General features: G+C 46.6%; 2 protein-coding genes across 8 annotated transcripts in view; one reads left to right on the top strand and one right to left on the bottom strand.

Annotated features, from left to right (window-relative positions):
- The window catches only part of dock1 (dedicator of cytokinesis 1), a 233935-nt gene that overhangs the window by 120917 nt on the left and 99876 nt on the right, over positions 1-13142 (bottom strand). The gene's annotated exons all lie outside the window — the stretch shown is intronic.
- Positions 1-13142, top strand: part of LOC118220845 (inhibitory synaptic factor 2A) — a 29354-nt gene that overhangs the window by 5441 nt on the left and 10771 nt on the right. For both annotated transcript variants that reach the window (XR_004764019.1, XM_035405190.1), the window contains exon 2: positions 6447-7608. Coding sequence is in view for 1 of the 2 variants with exons in the window: in XM_035405190.1 (XP_035261081.1) it covers positions 6452-7608 (1157 nt within the window). In the remaining variant the exon portion in view is untranslated. The remainder of the gene's footprint in view (positions 1-6446; positions 7609-13142) is intronic.

Below are 13142 nucleotides of genomic sequence, written 5' to 3'. Positions count from 1 at the left end.
TTAAGTAGTGTCCCAGAGCCTTAGAAATGGCTTTGTAACACTTTCCAGACTGATATATTTCAACAACTTTTTTCTAATCTCTTCTGAAATTTTCATTGATTGTGGCATAGTGCACTTGTAGAAACTTTGTGACGACTACTTCACTCTGATGGTAAGGTTCAATGTGAGTGAGGTTTAGATTCAACAGGGCAGGCTGCAATCAAGCCTGGGCGTGTTCAATTAGTTGAATCTAATTATCAATTAAATATGGTTAATTCGTTGATTGAGTAGCTAAGGGGGCAATTACTTTTTTCACATGGGTGATATGGGTGTTTGATAACTTTTTTGGCTGGACCGCAACAGCGAGGCCAGCCCTATAAACGCAAATGTCTGTGACTGAGTCACTGGGTGATGAAGTTACACCAGTGGTTGGCCAAGTTATGAAGTTACACCATTGATCGGCCGGTCCAGCCATATACTAGGTTTTGATCTGGTCTAAATTAAATAATAATTTGGAAAATGTGCTTTGTTTTCACGCAGTTTCTCTTTGTCTAATATTGCATTTTGTCAGAAGATCTGAAACTATTCAGCGTGACAGATACACTATAATAGAACACACAAATGCACACACCTACACTCCTGTACATCGGAGCACACACAAATGCACAAACACATGCACGTGTCTGCAGCAAAGACAAACATGCATGCATCTTCACATGTACCTGGCCAAACATAAACACACAAGTGCACAAAACATAAAACCTCCTCTTCATTCGCAAATCCTCAATAATAATCCCTACTTTATTTTGATTTTGAGATAAGGGGTTTAGAATAAAAAAAGCAGTACACATTTTTTAAAAAGCAATCCAATATTATTTTGACAAACATGGGGAACAGAAATCAAGCCAGATATTGTAAAGATAGATTGGGCAGCCTGTGAAAATTGAAGACCCATCAATTTCATGCGTCTGTGCTGCATCTGAGGACAGGCCACCATGCAATCGCACGAAATGGCGCAATAAAGAATAAGGGCAGCACTGGTTCTATCCATCAGCCAGTGAGCGCGGCAAGTCAGTCACACCTCTAAATGGCTTCTAATCATGAATAATAGAGAGCTTTGTTCTTTATCATCTCAATTTTTCTCCAGTTTAATGAGGCAGTCTCTTTTCAGAGGCCAAATACTGAGTGAAGCCTTTACTGCTCTCTTCTGCTCCCAACAAGCATTTTGGGGGGGTAGGCTACCGTTGAGGACATGGCTGTGAGTCTAGATACTGAGACTGGACAGGCTGCCTAGAAATCAAGAACCAACGGGAAAAAAAAAATGTGGAACGGAATATAAAGAACATTACACATTAGAGTGTGTATGCCATTGACCAAGAAAACTCAAATATAATATAAAAATATATGCCGAAGTATACCATACGCACATAGTGTAAGTGAATCAGAACAGACAGCATCCCCTGCTTAAGAACATGAGGAGATTTAAGAGGATTACTTTAGCAATTTTAGAGTCGATGCATTATTCATAATCCTTTGGATCGCTGGAGCCAAATTGCCAAGAAAAAAAAACCAAAAAAAAAACCTCTGATTCTTAGCAGTCATTGCGGGGTTGGTGAAGGGAGAGAGGTGTCGCATATGCAATTTGACAACAGATACTCTAACTCTCAGACAAGTCGGCTGGGATGGGAATTTCCCCATTTACAACAGGCAGAATTTGGCCAATTCACAGCTACTGTCCACGGGCTGACTGCAAGAGCGGTCTTCACGGCAGCAGTCAGCTGTATTACCCTCATGGTCAGCAGGCTACCTTGAATTCATACGACACAGTATAAGGGAAACCATTTTGCTTAGCATTCTCAAAACGAGACAGATAACGTCACAAAAAAATGCAGTAAAATTATAGCTTGGCTTTAATTAATATTAGTTCTTAACTTTGACTAACAACTTGAATAAAGTGAGTTAATTTTATTGTATTTGTGAATAAAAACTTTGGCAATTTTACAAATGACTGTTAGTTAAAGTTAAGGACAAATATGATTTAACCCTGGCCTATGTCAATATCACAGGAGTGTACAAAATCTCTCAATGTTACGTTCTTTTTAATATGAACAGCAGTGCTGACCTTTTTTTACAAGGCTAACAGGCAGAAATATTACTTGTGTGCCACAGACCACACGCTTTTATCTCACTCTAGGACAGAGTGACTTATAGTCAGCAGAGGAACATGTAGAAGGGGTGCGCATGAATATGACAGGTAATATCAATCCAAAAGAGCAGTCTGAAGAGAAGACACAGTGCTCCACACATACTGTAGTCCTCACAGCTCAGAGTATATTATATATTATATGCTGCACATGCACACAAGCGCGCACACACACGCACATGCACACGCACACACACACATACACAAACAGAATGCAGCACTGGCTGACATTCAGAGGTCAGTGCATGCTCTGCAATGTGCTTTCCCCACACAAGCACCTTCAGCCCCATCTGCCTTAGGGGACTTGACCTCTTGGCCTCACTCTCCGCTTGTTTTCCTCCCCACCTCCTCAGTGACTGCGGTTATTTAAACACACGCCAGTCTGCAGGTGCTGCTCCAGCTTGCGTGATGTCATGTCAGCAGTCAAATGTTACAAAAAATCCAATGCAAGTACAAAATTGCATGCCCACTAAAAATTGGCTTCTGTGGTCCCTAGGTCGTATGCAAGGCCAATATAACGTATGTTCAGGCATCAATGAACTGGAACTAAGGGTTCAATCAGTCATTAAACCAACCAAACCATGAAAGGGGACCCCGATTGTTTCGATAATGGAGTGAGGGGGTAGAGCGGTATATGCAACAGGCTCAGGCTGCCTTCTCATTCGCCAGAGCGCGTTCCACCTGACTTGGAACGGCAGCTGTGGCTGGGTTTATGAAACGGGCTCTAAAGTTAACAAGCTCGTCTCTGAAGACGAGGGAAGCGGAATGACAAACGGCGCGGCTCCGCGGCGGGAAAGGCGGGAAGGGCGCTCGGCGACGCGTGCGACGCTCACGCCGCGGTCAGGCGGGCTCCCGCCGGCTAATTCCTCCCTTTGAAACCGTTCCGTCTGAGGCTGAACAAAGGCCGTCTGGGGACCCCGACGCTAGCAGTCGCTACGTCTTAATCTCACGCCGGCTCTGTAGTTCCTCCCAGGCAACGAAGGGAAAGACTCAGATTCCCATCTGTCAGCTACAGCCGCAGAAGGCAGGCCCGAGCCCTAGCGGGACCGCGCGCGCCCGAATCGAGAGGAACGTACGCCGCTTAGGCAAAGAGAAGGGGAAAACCTGAACGACCGTGGCAGTCCCAGAATCCCTCACTCTAATTTCACGGTCGGTTGGAAGTGCATTAGGGAGCAAATTTAGCCAAGGCTAGGTTGCGTTTAGGAAAATATTCAGTTAAATATATTCAAGGCTCACGTAAAACAAAAAGTTTTTTTTTTTTTTTTTTTGCCTTTGAGGAACCGGTGTTCCATAAATACTGATGAACCACTCAGTCAAAGCTAAGCAGAGAAAACACTGTGATTCCACAGCTGGGCCTAGCGCCGTATGCTATGAATAAAACATCGCTGTGTCCTAATTGAATGCCTTTGAATACCTGCCGACAGTGCTATTCCTGCACAATAATAATGCCAACCCGGAACCTATGCTTTCAGAAATACCTTATTATAAATCCACCTGAGGTCATTATGACCTCACAGGAAGTGAAATCTGGCTGAGCGCTTTGATGTCATTTATGCAAAATGACCGGCGGTAAACAGCAGCAAGCTCTGAACTCTAATAATGATTACAAGAACATAATAACAGCACAGCGCAGATAATTGCTTGTAGACTATCAAGAGGAAAGAAGAGGGGTTGATGGTTTAAAAAAAAAAAGAATCTGATGCTTGTTGCTAAGATACCATGAATTTCATATGCACTGTAACTGGGAAAATGAAAGGGAAGAGAAATGTTTAGTACTAAAACCCCCGGCCTGCTTTTCTTACATAATTAAACGCGGTTGTTTTTTCCTTTTTCTGGGCATTAATGAAATTACATTTTTAAGATACTGTACAATCGATTATATGTCAGCATTGTGGAATATCACTAATTATTAATAAAGGCAAATTAAGAACCTTTAACGTTCTAACGCAAAGCACTGACCATCAAAGACCACATTTTTTATGCCTTTTCAGCAAACAGATCTTACCCATTTAGACAGAGGAACCCACGATATCCATACGACCATTTTTCCAAATCGCAAGAGCCATTAATCCGTGCCTCTGCGACTGTCCCAATGTTTTACTCTTCAGGTAATTGGAAGAGTTGATTTGGAGCTAGGCCTAAAAGCCTGACCGGTGCAGCAGGCAGAAGGAGGAGCCCGGGCTGACAGCTCCGGAGGACTCTGAGATACAGCCGGTGCCGAGCTCTTTCATCCCGGGACCGTTAATAATGTCCGCAGATTAGATTGATCAGATAGAGAGCTCGGTCCACCGTAGATACCGAGAGTCCCAATGTCAACATCACTCGTCCGGGCCTCAATTCCGGAGACAAATTAAGCCGGCGATGAGAGCAATATACGAGGCATTATCTGATGAGTGAGTTAGTTAGTGAGTAGACAGAGAGAGATGAAGGGAGGAAGAGGGAGAGAGAGAGAGAGAGATAGAGAGAGAGAGATTTATATTATGTCAGTTAAAGTGACTGCTAAAAGGAAACCCTTATTGACTGCATTAGTGACAAGCCGGCTGTATGATGAGAGATGATTAGCATTCGCAATTTCACCGGAGAAAAACAGACAGAAAGGTAGCAGAATGTGAATTCTTCCACGCATGAGGGGTAACATGACAGCTCGAAGTTAAATGAGCTAAGCATCTTTACTTTTTTTGTGATTTTTTCCCCTGATCTTTGTTTATTCAAGCACAGCGACGCTAACGCTTCTCAGTGGCGTACTACTACTGCTGCTAACACGCGCTAGGTGGACGGCCTCGCTGCGTTCATCGATTGACGCGGCCGTTTCAGCCGGTGCGGTTAAGAGCGTCCTCGCGGGGCGGCCCTTCTTACCAGCGGGCTAGGGGATAAGCGTTGGCCCTGGCCGCCGCGGCTGCCCTTAATCGCTCTTCTTCTCGTTAGGCGACGGCCGCACGTCCGCCGCCGGAAGCGTCTCGTAGACGGGGCAGTCCCTGCCGCGGCGGGTCTCGTCACGTTTGCCCACGTCACGTTTAAACTCGGCCAGCGGGAGATCGCGGAGACGCACGCTTGGATTTTGGCCCTGGGTTGAGGGAACGACAGCAGCTGCTGTTACCGGGGTCCTCTTGTGCTCCCTGCCTCCTGCTGCAGAAGTAACCATGGAGAGTTGTGTCCAAATGACCAGAGGCTACTTGGACATTATACCCTCTCTGGAACTCCAATCTACACAAAGTCTGACAGACCAATAAATCGGGGCAACATGAATCTTTTCAAACCCCAAACCCTCACATAAATGAAGGCGGGAAAGGCTAAATGGATTTAGCAGAGACAGCAATCATTCGAAACAAGTAGTTAAATCTTTCTACCTTACTGGAATGCAGCCCAGCAGATTGTCATTGACAATGATAAAGAATATTTAAAATGCACACCACACAGCATTCACTGTACCATTTGACATAACCACTGCATGACCATTCACATTAGCATGTTCAGTCCTGTATATATTCATGGTATTAAAGCAGCAAGTACAAAAAAGTAAAGAATTATCTAAAAGGCACAATATAGCACTTCAGGCTTTATTGATGGTATTCAAATTTTTAAATATACAATCGACAGAAAAGTCAGGCAAACTTGGAGCTGCAATAGCACATATCCAAGCCTTGTGTCCAACTGTCATTCACACACTATGAAACTATGACATCATACAGAAGGTGGAGTCAGGAGCAGTGGTAAGTCCCACATAATGCACACAAGCAGTTTGTTATACAGCAGAATAACGAATGAATTCTATTAAAATTCTAGAAATAAGAAGGTCGCCTACATACTACAAGACAGGCTCTTGGCACAGTACTTTCCAAAGTCACAAGAAACTGACAAAAAGGGCGCATTTCAAGGACAAGAGACCAATGAAGCTGTCACAACAAGCACATTCGGCAAAGTGTCGTTATATCACAATAGGCTGAAGCAGGAGTGTGTGAGAAACACGCTGTTTTCCTTTTAAACCAGCTCTGAAATGAGTGATTAGGATAAATTATTCTGACCCTTTGTTATATGTGGGTGGAAAAATGTTTACCCCGGAAAACATGACAGTGATGTTTGCAAGTGCTTGTCAATTTTTTCCATGTGTACACATTAGTGGAACTATTTTAAGCCCAGGATTTCATTAAACACATGCGTGTGAGTGTGTGTGTGTGTGTGTGTGTGAGAGAGAAAGTATATACTCTGTAATCCTAACTCTAACTTCTAAATTCCTAACACTAAATTCTCATTTCCTTCCTTTCAGGAACCATGGTGAGCAGGGAGGCCAGCAAATGCATGCTCACCAACTCGGAGTCTGACTCCGAGACGGCGCCCTCGCTGGGACTGGAGGGGAAGTACTCCCTGGACCCCGGCAGGCAGCAGGTGAGGAAGAGGAACAAGGCCCTGCAGGTGCGATTCAAGGACATCTGCGACGCCCAGAACGAGCAGGCGGGCGGCAAGGGGGGCAAGCCCGTCTCGTACAAGGTGGCGTACCGCAAGTACATGACCGTGCCCGCCCGCCGCTCCATCCCCAACGTCACCAAGAGCACGGGCGTCCAGACGTCCCCGGACCTCAAGAAGCGCTACCAGACCTTCCCCTTCGAGCGCAAGAAGGGCCACGGGCACTCGATGAAGCACGCGGCCGGCTCCGAGGCCTTCAAGAGCCACAACAACGGCTTGGCGGCGGAGCCCAAGGGCGCCAAGTCCGCCGAGAGCGCGGCGGGCCCCTCCCAGTGCCGGGGCAAGGCCAGCGTCAAAACGCGGGCCCTGCTCCACACCAACGAGTGCATCGCCACCGTGGAGCACCACGCGGGGGGCAACTGCGCCGACGCCCTGCTGCTGGGCTTCCCCGACGAGGCGCAGTGCCCGCCCCCGGACGTCCCGCGCGCCCCCGACCCCGGCCCGGCCCCCGAGGCCACGCCCGGGAGCGTTTCGCGGCCGAGGGAGGCCGCCCCCGCCCCCGAGCGCTCCGCAAAGCGGCAGCTGCTGAACTTCGAGGAGTCTTCCGCCGGGACCCTGCGGGACACGGGTTCCAAGGTGACGGGCCCCATCGCCTGGAACTCCCTGACTCAGGTGGAGTGCCTGGAGAGCCCGTCGGCGCGCGGCAAGCGCAAGAAGGGCCTGCAGCTCAACGGGCTGCAGCAGGCGCAGTCGCAGACGCTGCCGCGAGCCGGCTGCCCCGCCCAGGCGCGGTGCCACGCCCGCCCCGCGCGGCCCGCCGGGGGCGTGCCCGACTGCGCCGGGGGCGGGCCGGCCACCGCCGTTGCCGCCGAGGCCTGCCAGCAGATAGTGCCGGTCACTCAGGACGGGGAACTTAAAGCACAGCTGCAGGTCATGGAGAACCTGATCAGCTCCAGTCAGGAGACCATTAAAGTGCTTCTGGGAGTCATTCAAGAGCTGGAGAAGGGAGAGGCCCACAGAGAAGGGTAAGAGAGAACAACATGCTCGGCACGTTATTCATCTGCAAATGCAGCTTAGCATACGACAAAGCCCAAAATGTTTTGAATGTCAGGGCTGTCTGAGACTACTCCATGTTATTGTCAATACAGGCTATGTCATACTTTTCAATGATAAGTCATTTTACAGAGATATCTAAAATCAGATGTTCAGGGATATAAAAAGTAATGTTAGTTGCTGTGGTAAAAAAAAAAAAGGGTGATGCTATCCAACATCTCCACTCAACGGGAAAAAAACCTTTTTATGACAGTCTTTTCTGAGGATTAAGCAGCCCGGCTCGAAAAGATGCAAAGAATGCCCTTGGTTGCGCCAGAACACTTGCTCATAACACACACCAATCCCTCAGAGCCTGCAGCTCGGTAATGTATTCCTGCAACGGGGGCCTGGACCACAGAGAGTGCTGCAAACATAAAACTAACAATTAAAAATTGATGTTAGGTTTCCTCTCTGCGTCCGCATCACCTTCTGGTGCCAGACTTAATGACAAAAAAGCATGTGCACAGCCAGTCCATCCTCGCCAGCCAAAGAAACCCATAAATATTCATCGTTTCTGACTTTTTTCTTTCAAAAATCCAATATTTCAGGAGAAAAAGTCCTTGTCATGTTACATAATATGATACATGCCACACGTGAAATTCAGATGGATTTTGCATTCAAGAAAAAAGCTTGCATGGAAGAGGACTGTGAAAACGTATCCAATATATTATGCCACACGTCAGCCCACTGCACTCAGCTGCTATAATTTAGTCGGACTCACACTTCACACATACAATATAATGTTGTGCTGTGGCCTTTTTTTCTCCCGAAAGGTCAGGATTGTCATATTGGAAACAAATGGTTGAGAGACAATTCAGTATGAGAGCTACTATAGCACCAGTAAGCTAAAAAGCAGTGTTATAGCAAGTTATTCTCTTCCAAACAGCACAGTGCTACTTGAAGTACTGAATATGAAATAGGGTTTGATGACCTCTTAAGATTCACACTGTAGGAAAGGATATATATTCATAGAAAAACACAGTGTGCATTCAGTGCAGTCTACAAGATCCTTCCTTTCAAATCACACTTTTCCCCAAAACAATTTCCTGTAAATGCCATTTTTTTTCAAAAATAAAAGTACTGATCATCGCAGCGCGGACAGCAAATTCAGAAAAACGACTTCAGTGTGGGGACTGCTGGGTGGCATATCCTGATAACGCACTGCTGTAGTCTGCAGATAGGTCCTAACCATGCCAGTGCGAACTGCAGCTGCCAACCCCACAGGGCAGTGCATGCTTGGCTCCACGGTTGCCAGGTTTGGAAGGGTTTCAGTCGGCTGGGATGACATCATCTCATCACACCCCAGTGAACCTATCGTACCATAGTACCATGTCACCCGTGCGCGTGCCACAAAAGGACCGTTCCACCACTATGGCAACAACTGTAATCAGCCAATCCCAAATACGAGGCTGCGAAAAACTACGGCCAATCCCAGCGCTTCCGACTCAAAATGAGGCACTGTCTCGTGAAGCGGGATTCCTTCCTTCTGACCGAGCCACGTGACTTAGCACCGCTATACCTCCGGAGCGTTTGGGGGTGGCCTTTAATTACACGACTCATTCTTATCCTGTTCTGTTCTGTTAAAAATCAAACCAAAGCCCCACAAAGCATGACCTCAAATCAGGTTAGAGTCTGGACGCCGAGCCCAAGCAGATGCTCGGTTGTCGGCTGGGTGTGGAGGGAGGTTTAAAGCTCAAAGCTCCGTGCTCTGTCTAAAATGAAATGCCTCTAAAACCCAAGTGACCCATTTACTACAAAAAAAAAAAAAACCTTGCTGATTTTTCAGGAAATCAGACTTCATAATGCCCAAACAAGACTACTGCAAACGGCGGATTCACTCCCAAGCAAATACGTATGAGCATACATCAGTATCCATACCATTAGTATCTCCCCGTTCATTTAAAACATTAAAAATTTCCACAAGGCTAATCCATTTATGTAATACTGCAGTCTCTATAAAGGGGCAAGACAAACAGCATATTTTTTTGCAGGCCAAGTTAAAGAAAGAAATCATTCCTGGTCCACAAGGACCCTAAACGCATTGCAGAGTCAAGCATTACATTTACCACCAGACAACCACAAGAGGCAGACACCTTTAAGGTTTCACGATGCTTATCGGCAGGGTGTTTACAGCAAAAAATCAGCTCGACGTTGTTCATTGTCACGCTTAAATTCAGGCAGCGCTACGACATTCGAGTTCGGGACACCGACGCTGGAAGGTATCTCAAGCGGCGATTAAAAGCTAATCCGGACCTAGTTCCAGAAGCCAAAACCACTTTGCGAAGATTACTACTGCACGCGGAATAATTCAAACGTAGCCGATTTGACAGACGTGAGAAGCCGCACAGTTTGACAGTCGCGCTGCGGGGGCTTCCGTAACCGATCTTCCCGCGCCACTTTTCACCTTGAGGAACTTTATTCGCGGCGACTGTGCGCGGTCTGCCTTTCGCGGTGTTTGTCATGCGTACCTTGCAAACCGCAAGAAAAGTTATAGTGCCCGCACAGGAGGGTGAAAAGCCCTTTCGGCCGTAAGCCTTCCAAAGATATTGCACTTCACACTCCTATTTGATAGTGTTTTCTTCTTTCGCTTTTTCAATTTCCCAGACCTAGAGCCTAAAGACGGTGTTTTATTAAGAGTCCGGACAGGAATACTAATGTGAGCATCAGCACGCTACATTAGTCTTATTCCCCCGCTTTTAGTTAAAATACAGAAAAACAATGAAGGCCCACAAGGGGCAGGTGATTCGTGAGCTCAGTTAAATTCTATAATGCCACTAATTGCGCGATACCGCTTTAATATTTCACAGTTGTGAAGATGAAGTGAGTACATTTTAAGTGGCCTCAAATCTGAGAGCGCACATTCGTCAGTACCCTCGGAAGCGAAAGTTTCCATTTCCCCTTTAATTCTGTTTTTAAAAAATCTTAACGTGTCGCTCACCTAAACTTTACCATTTAAAAAAATGTACCATTAATATTTACTAAGAATTTAATATTGGAAGAATTTTCTGCTTCTAAACGAGAACAGACCATTATGGTCTCTTTCGTATTTAGTTTTTTCCCCCCCTTCATTCAGACAGGCAGAAAGCAGGGAGGGAAACAGGGAAGGGACCACAGCTCAGATGTCATGGTGGGGTACGGATCCTCTGCAGACATGGGGGGCTGGGGATTGGGCCGCCCTACACTGAAGCACTTTTCAATTTTTCTAATGGGGAAAAGCACACAAGCCTTTAAAAAGCTGTGCGGCTTTGTCATCCAGTATTTTGTGCCAATAAAGACTGAGACATTGTATGAATATTTTATAAGAGCGCAGTACAGCGGTCACCTGTGGTCTCAGACAGACGCTGGCCTCTTTACCATTCCCCCGGATTACAGGAGGACCCGGAGCGCCTGGCTCTTTGTCACGCAGGCAGGCCACGTCTCCCTGACCCCCCACCCCCCCAGTAAAATTAGCAGCTTTCCCACACACCGCCATCATTCAGGCATTATCAGTGGCACGCTGGCAGCCGCCGCTTGCCAAGGTTGGGGTGAGCGTGAAGAGGGGGGAGGGGGGTTTTGGGGGGGGGGGGGGGGGGCGTGGAGGACACGACTTGCCTTTGAGGAAAGTTGACATCTTTAAGCAGCCCGAGGGCCTGGGCCAAAAAAGGAAAGTGAGAGGGAGGGAGATAGAGAAAGAGAGAGACAGACAGACAGTACCTTTTTCTTATCCAACAAGCTTTGGCAATAAAATTGTACAAATTTGTCATGCCAATAAAGCGTATTGAATGGAAGTGAACTGACTGAGAGACAGAGACTGATACTGAGAGACAGAGATAGAGGCAGAGACAGACGCAGAGAGGGGGAGGGAGAGGGAGAGAGAGAAAGGGAGAAGGAGAGAGAGAGAGAAAGAGAGAGAGAGAGAGAGAGAACTGCACTGACGCATGTCCACTGCAGAACACCGTGAGTGCATTGCCGTTTCCTGGGTTTCAGAGCTAAAGCTTCGCTCAGTCACACCTACTGCAGAGGCCAAGGCACATTCATCTGGACAGCAGAGAACACATTTGGAGTGCCTGATTTTTCACATGAATTCATTCTGAAAGAAATCGGGCTTGTTTCTCTCATAGCACTTCGCAGTATTGCTCACACACTGAAATTCAGCATATTGCAGGTCACTGTCTGTAAATAGTCTACAAATTCAGAGATCCTTGAGAATTTTCACAAAAGAATGTTATTAAAAAAACACTACAGAAACATGAAAACAGGATTTCGTTCTGAATGCTGGTGGAAACAGATGCTGCCTTCAGAATTTTCAGCGATGTGCAGGCATTTTACCAGTATTTAACACTTCAAATAAAGTATGTGACCCAGGTTTGTCATATTAACACATTTACGCTCACACTTGGCATGCGCCCAAGGTGTCGTACATGTGCAATAGATCCCTGGCCATGCCAACTCACACCACAAACTATAGACTGCTACCTTCTATAAATGTGCACGATTCAAAATTATGACTTGTCACAAACCTCTCTTCTCAAGATGTCCTCTGAACAATAGCTCACGTTATTATTTTTGTATTTTTATTAACCAGCCATTCGGCTTGAGAACCTCGCAATCTCTAATGTTGCTGAGAAGCACACTTTAACAACGCGTCTATATACATCACGACTTTCATTTCCAGAAGTGCCTGAGCGCCAACCCCCAAAAGAGCATCTAATAACAATATTGGTCTCTACAGGAGGGGTGTGTAGCTGCCAAGTCTTGAAAAAAAGGCCTGTGAGATTTATGCCTGTTTTAATGCTCCGCTTTAATTCGAGACGGTAACACTCCGCTTGGCGATTCAATGCGGCGTGACGCTCGCCCCTCGGTGAAAGACCGCATCGAGAACCCAGCGGAAACCGTGAAGGAGCGGGAGACGTAACCTCCACTCCGGTGCGACGCGATCCGATTGGAGGCTTTCCTTTTCACATAATTTCGATTTGATTGATTTTGTACTGTTCGTTTCCAATTGCACAATATATCTAAGCAGCCTTGCCTGATTGGGAGGGGGGGGGGTAGAGAAATTGAGTATAGGTTCTTCCTCCATCATTAATCCTCTTGGTGACACAGACATGACGTGAGATGTGAGCTTTTGTCATTTCTCATTTCACAAGTGATCTTGCTGGGAAAGCCTTATCACCATGCAGATAATTTCATGCAAGTGATTGAATCCACCCCCCCCCCCTCACACACACACACACACACACAAAACCCAACATATCACACTGGGCCCCGCATAGAAAGAGCCAGCCATTAGCATTAAATCCACTGGCCTGTTTTTCTTATTGATCCGTTTTCAATTCAATTTCAAAATCAGTTAATCCAACAGTTATGTCACTGACAATAAAAATTGTATTGCATACGGGATTCTCTCCACTGGATCAATATTCAATGCCCTGCGCTGCATGCTGGTAATGGAGCAAGAGGCCATTTCTGACCTCATCCCTTTCGATTT

The sequence above is a fragment of the Anguilla anguilla genome, chromosome 2 (genome assembly GCF_013347855.1).
Source record: "Anguilla anguilla isolate fAngAng1 chromosome 2, fAngAng1.pri, whole genome shotgun sequence".
Classification (NCBI taxonomy): domain Eukaryota; kingdom Metazoa; phylum Chordata; class Actinopteri; order Anguilliformes; family Anguillidae; genus Anguilla; species Anguilla anguilla.
The sequence above is the reverse complement of the archived record's forward strand: the minus strand, read 5'-3'. Positions and strand labels throughout refer to the sequence as shown.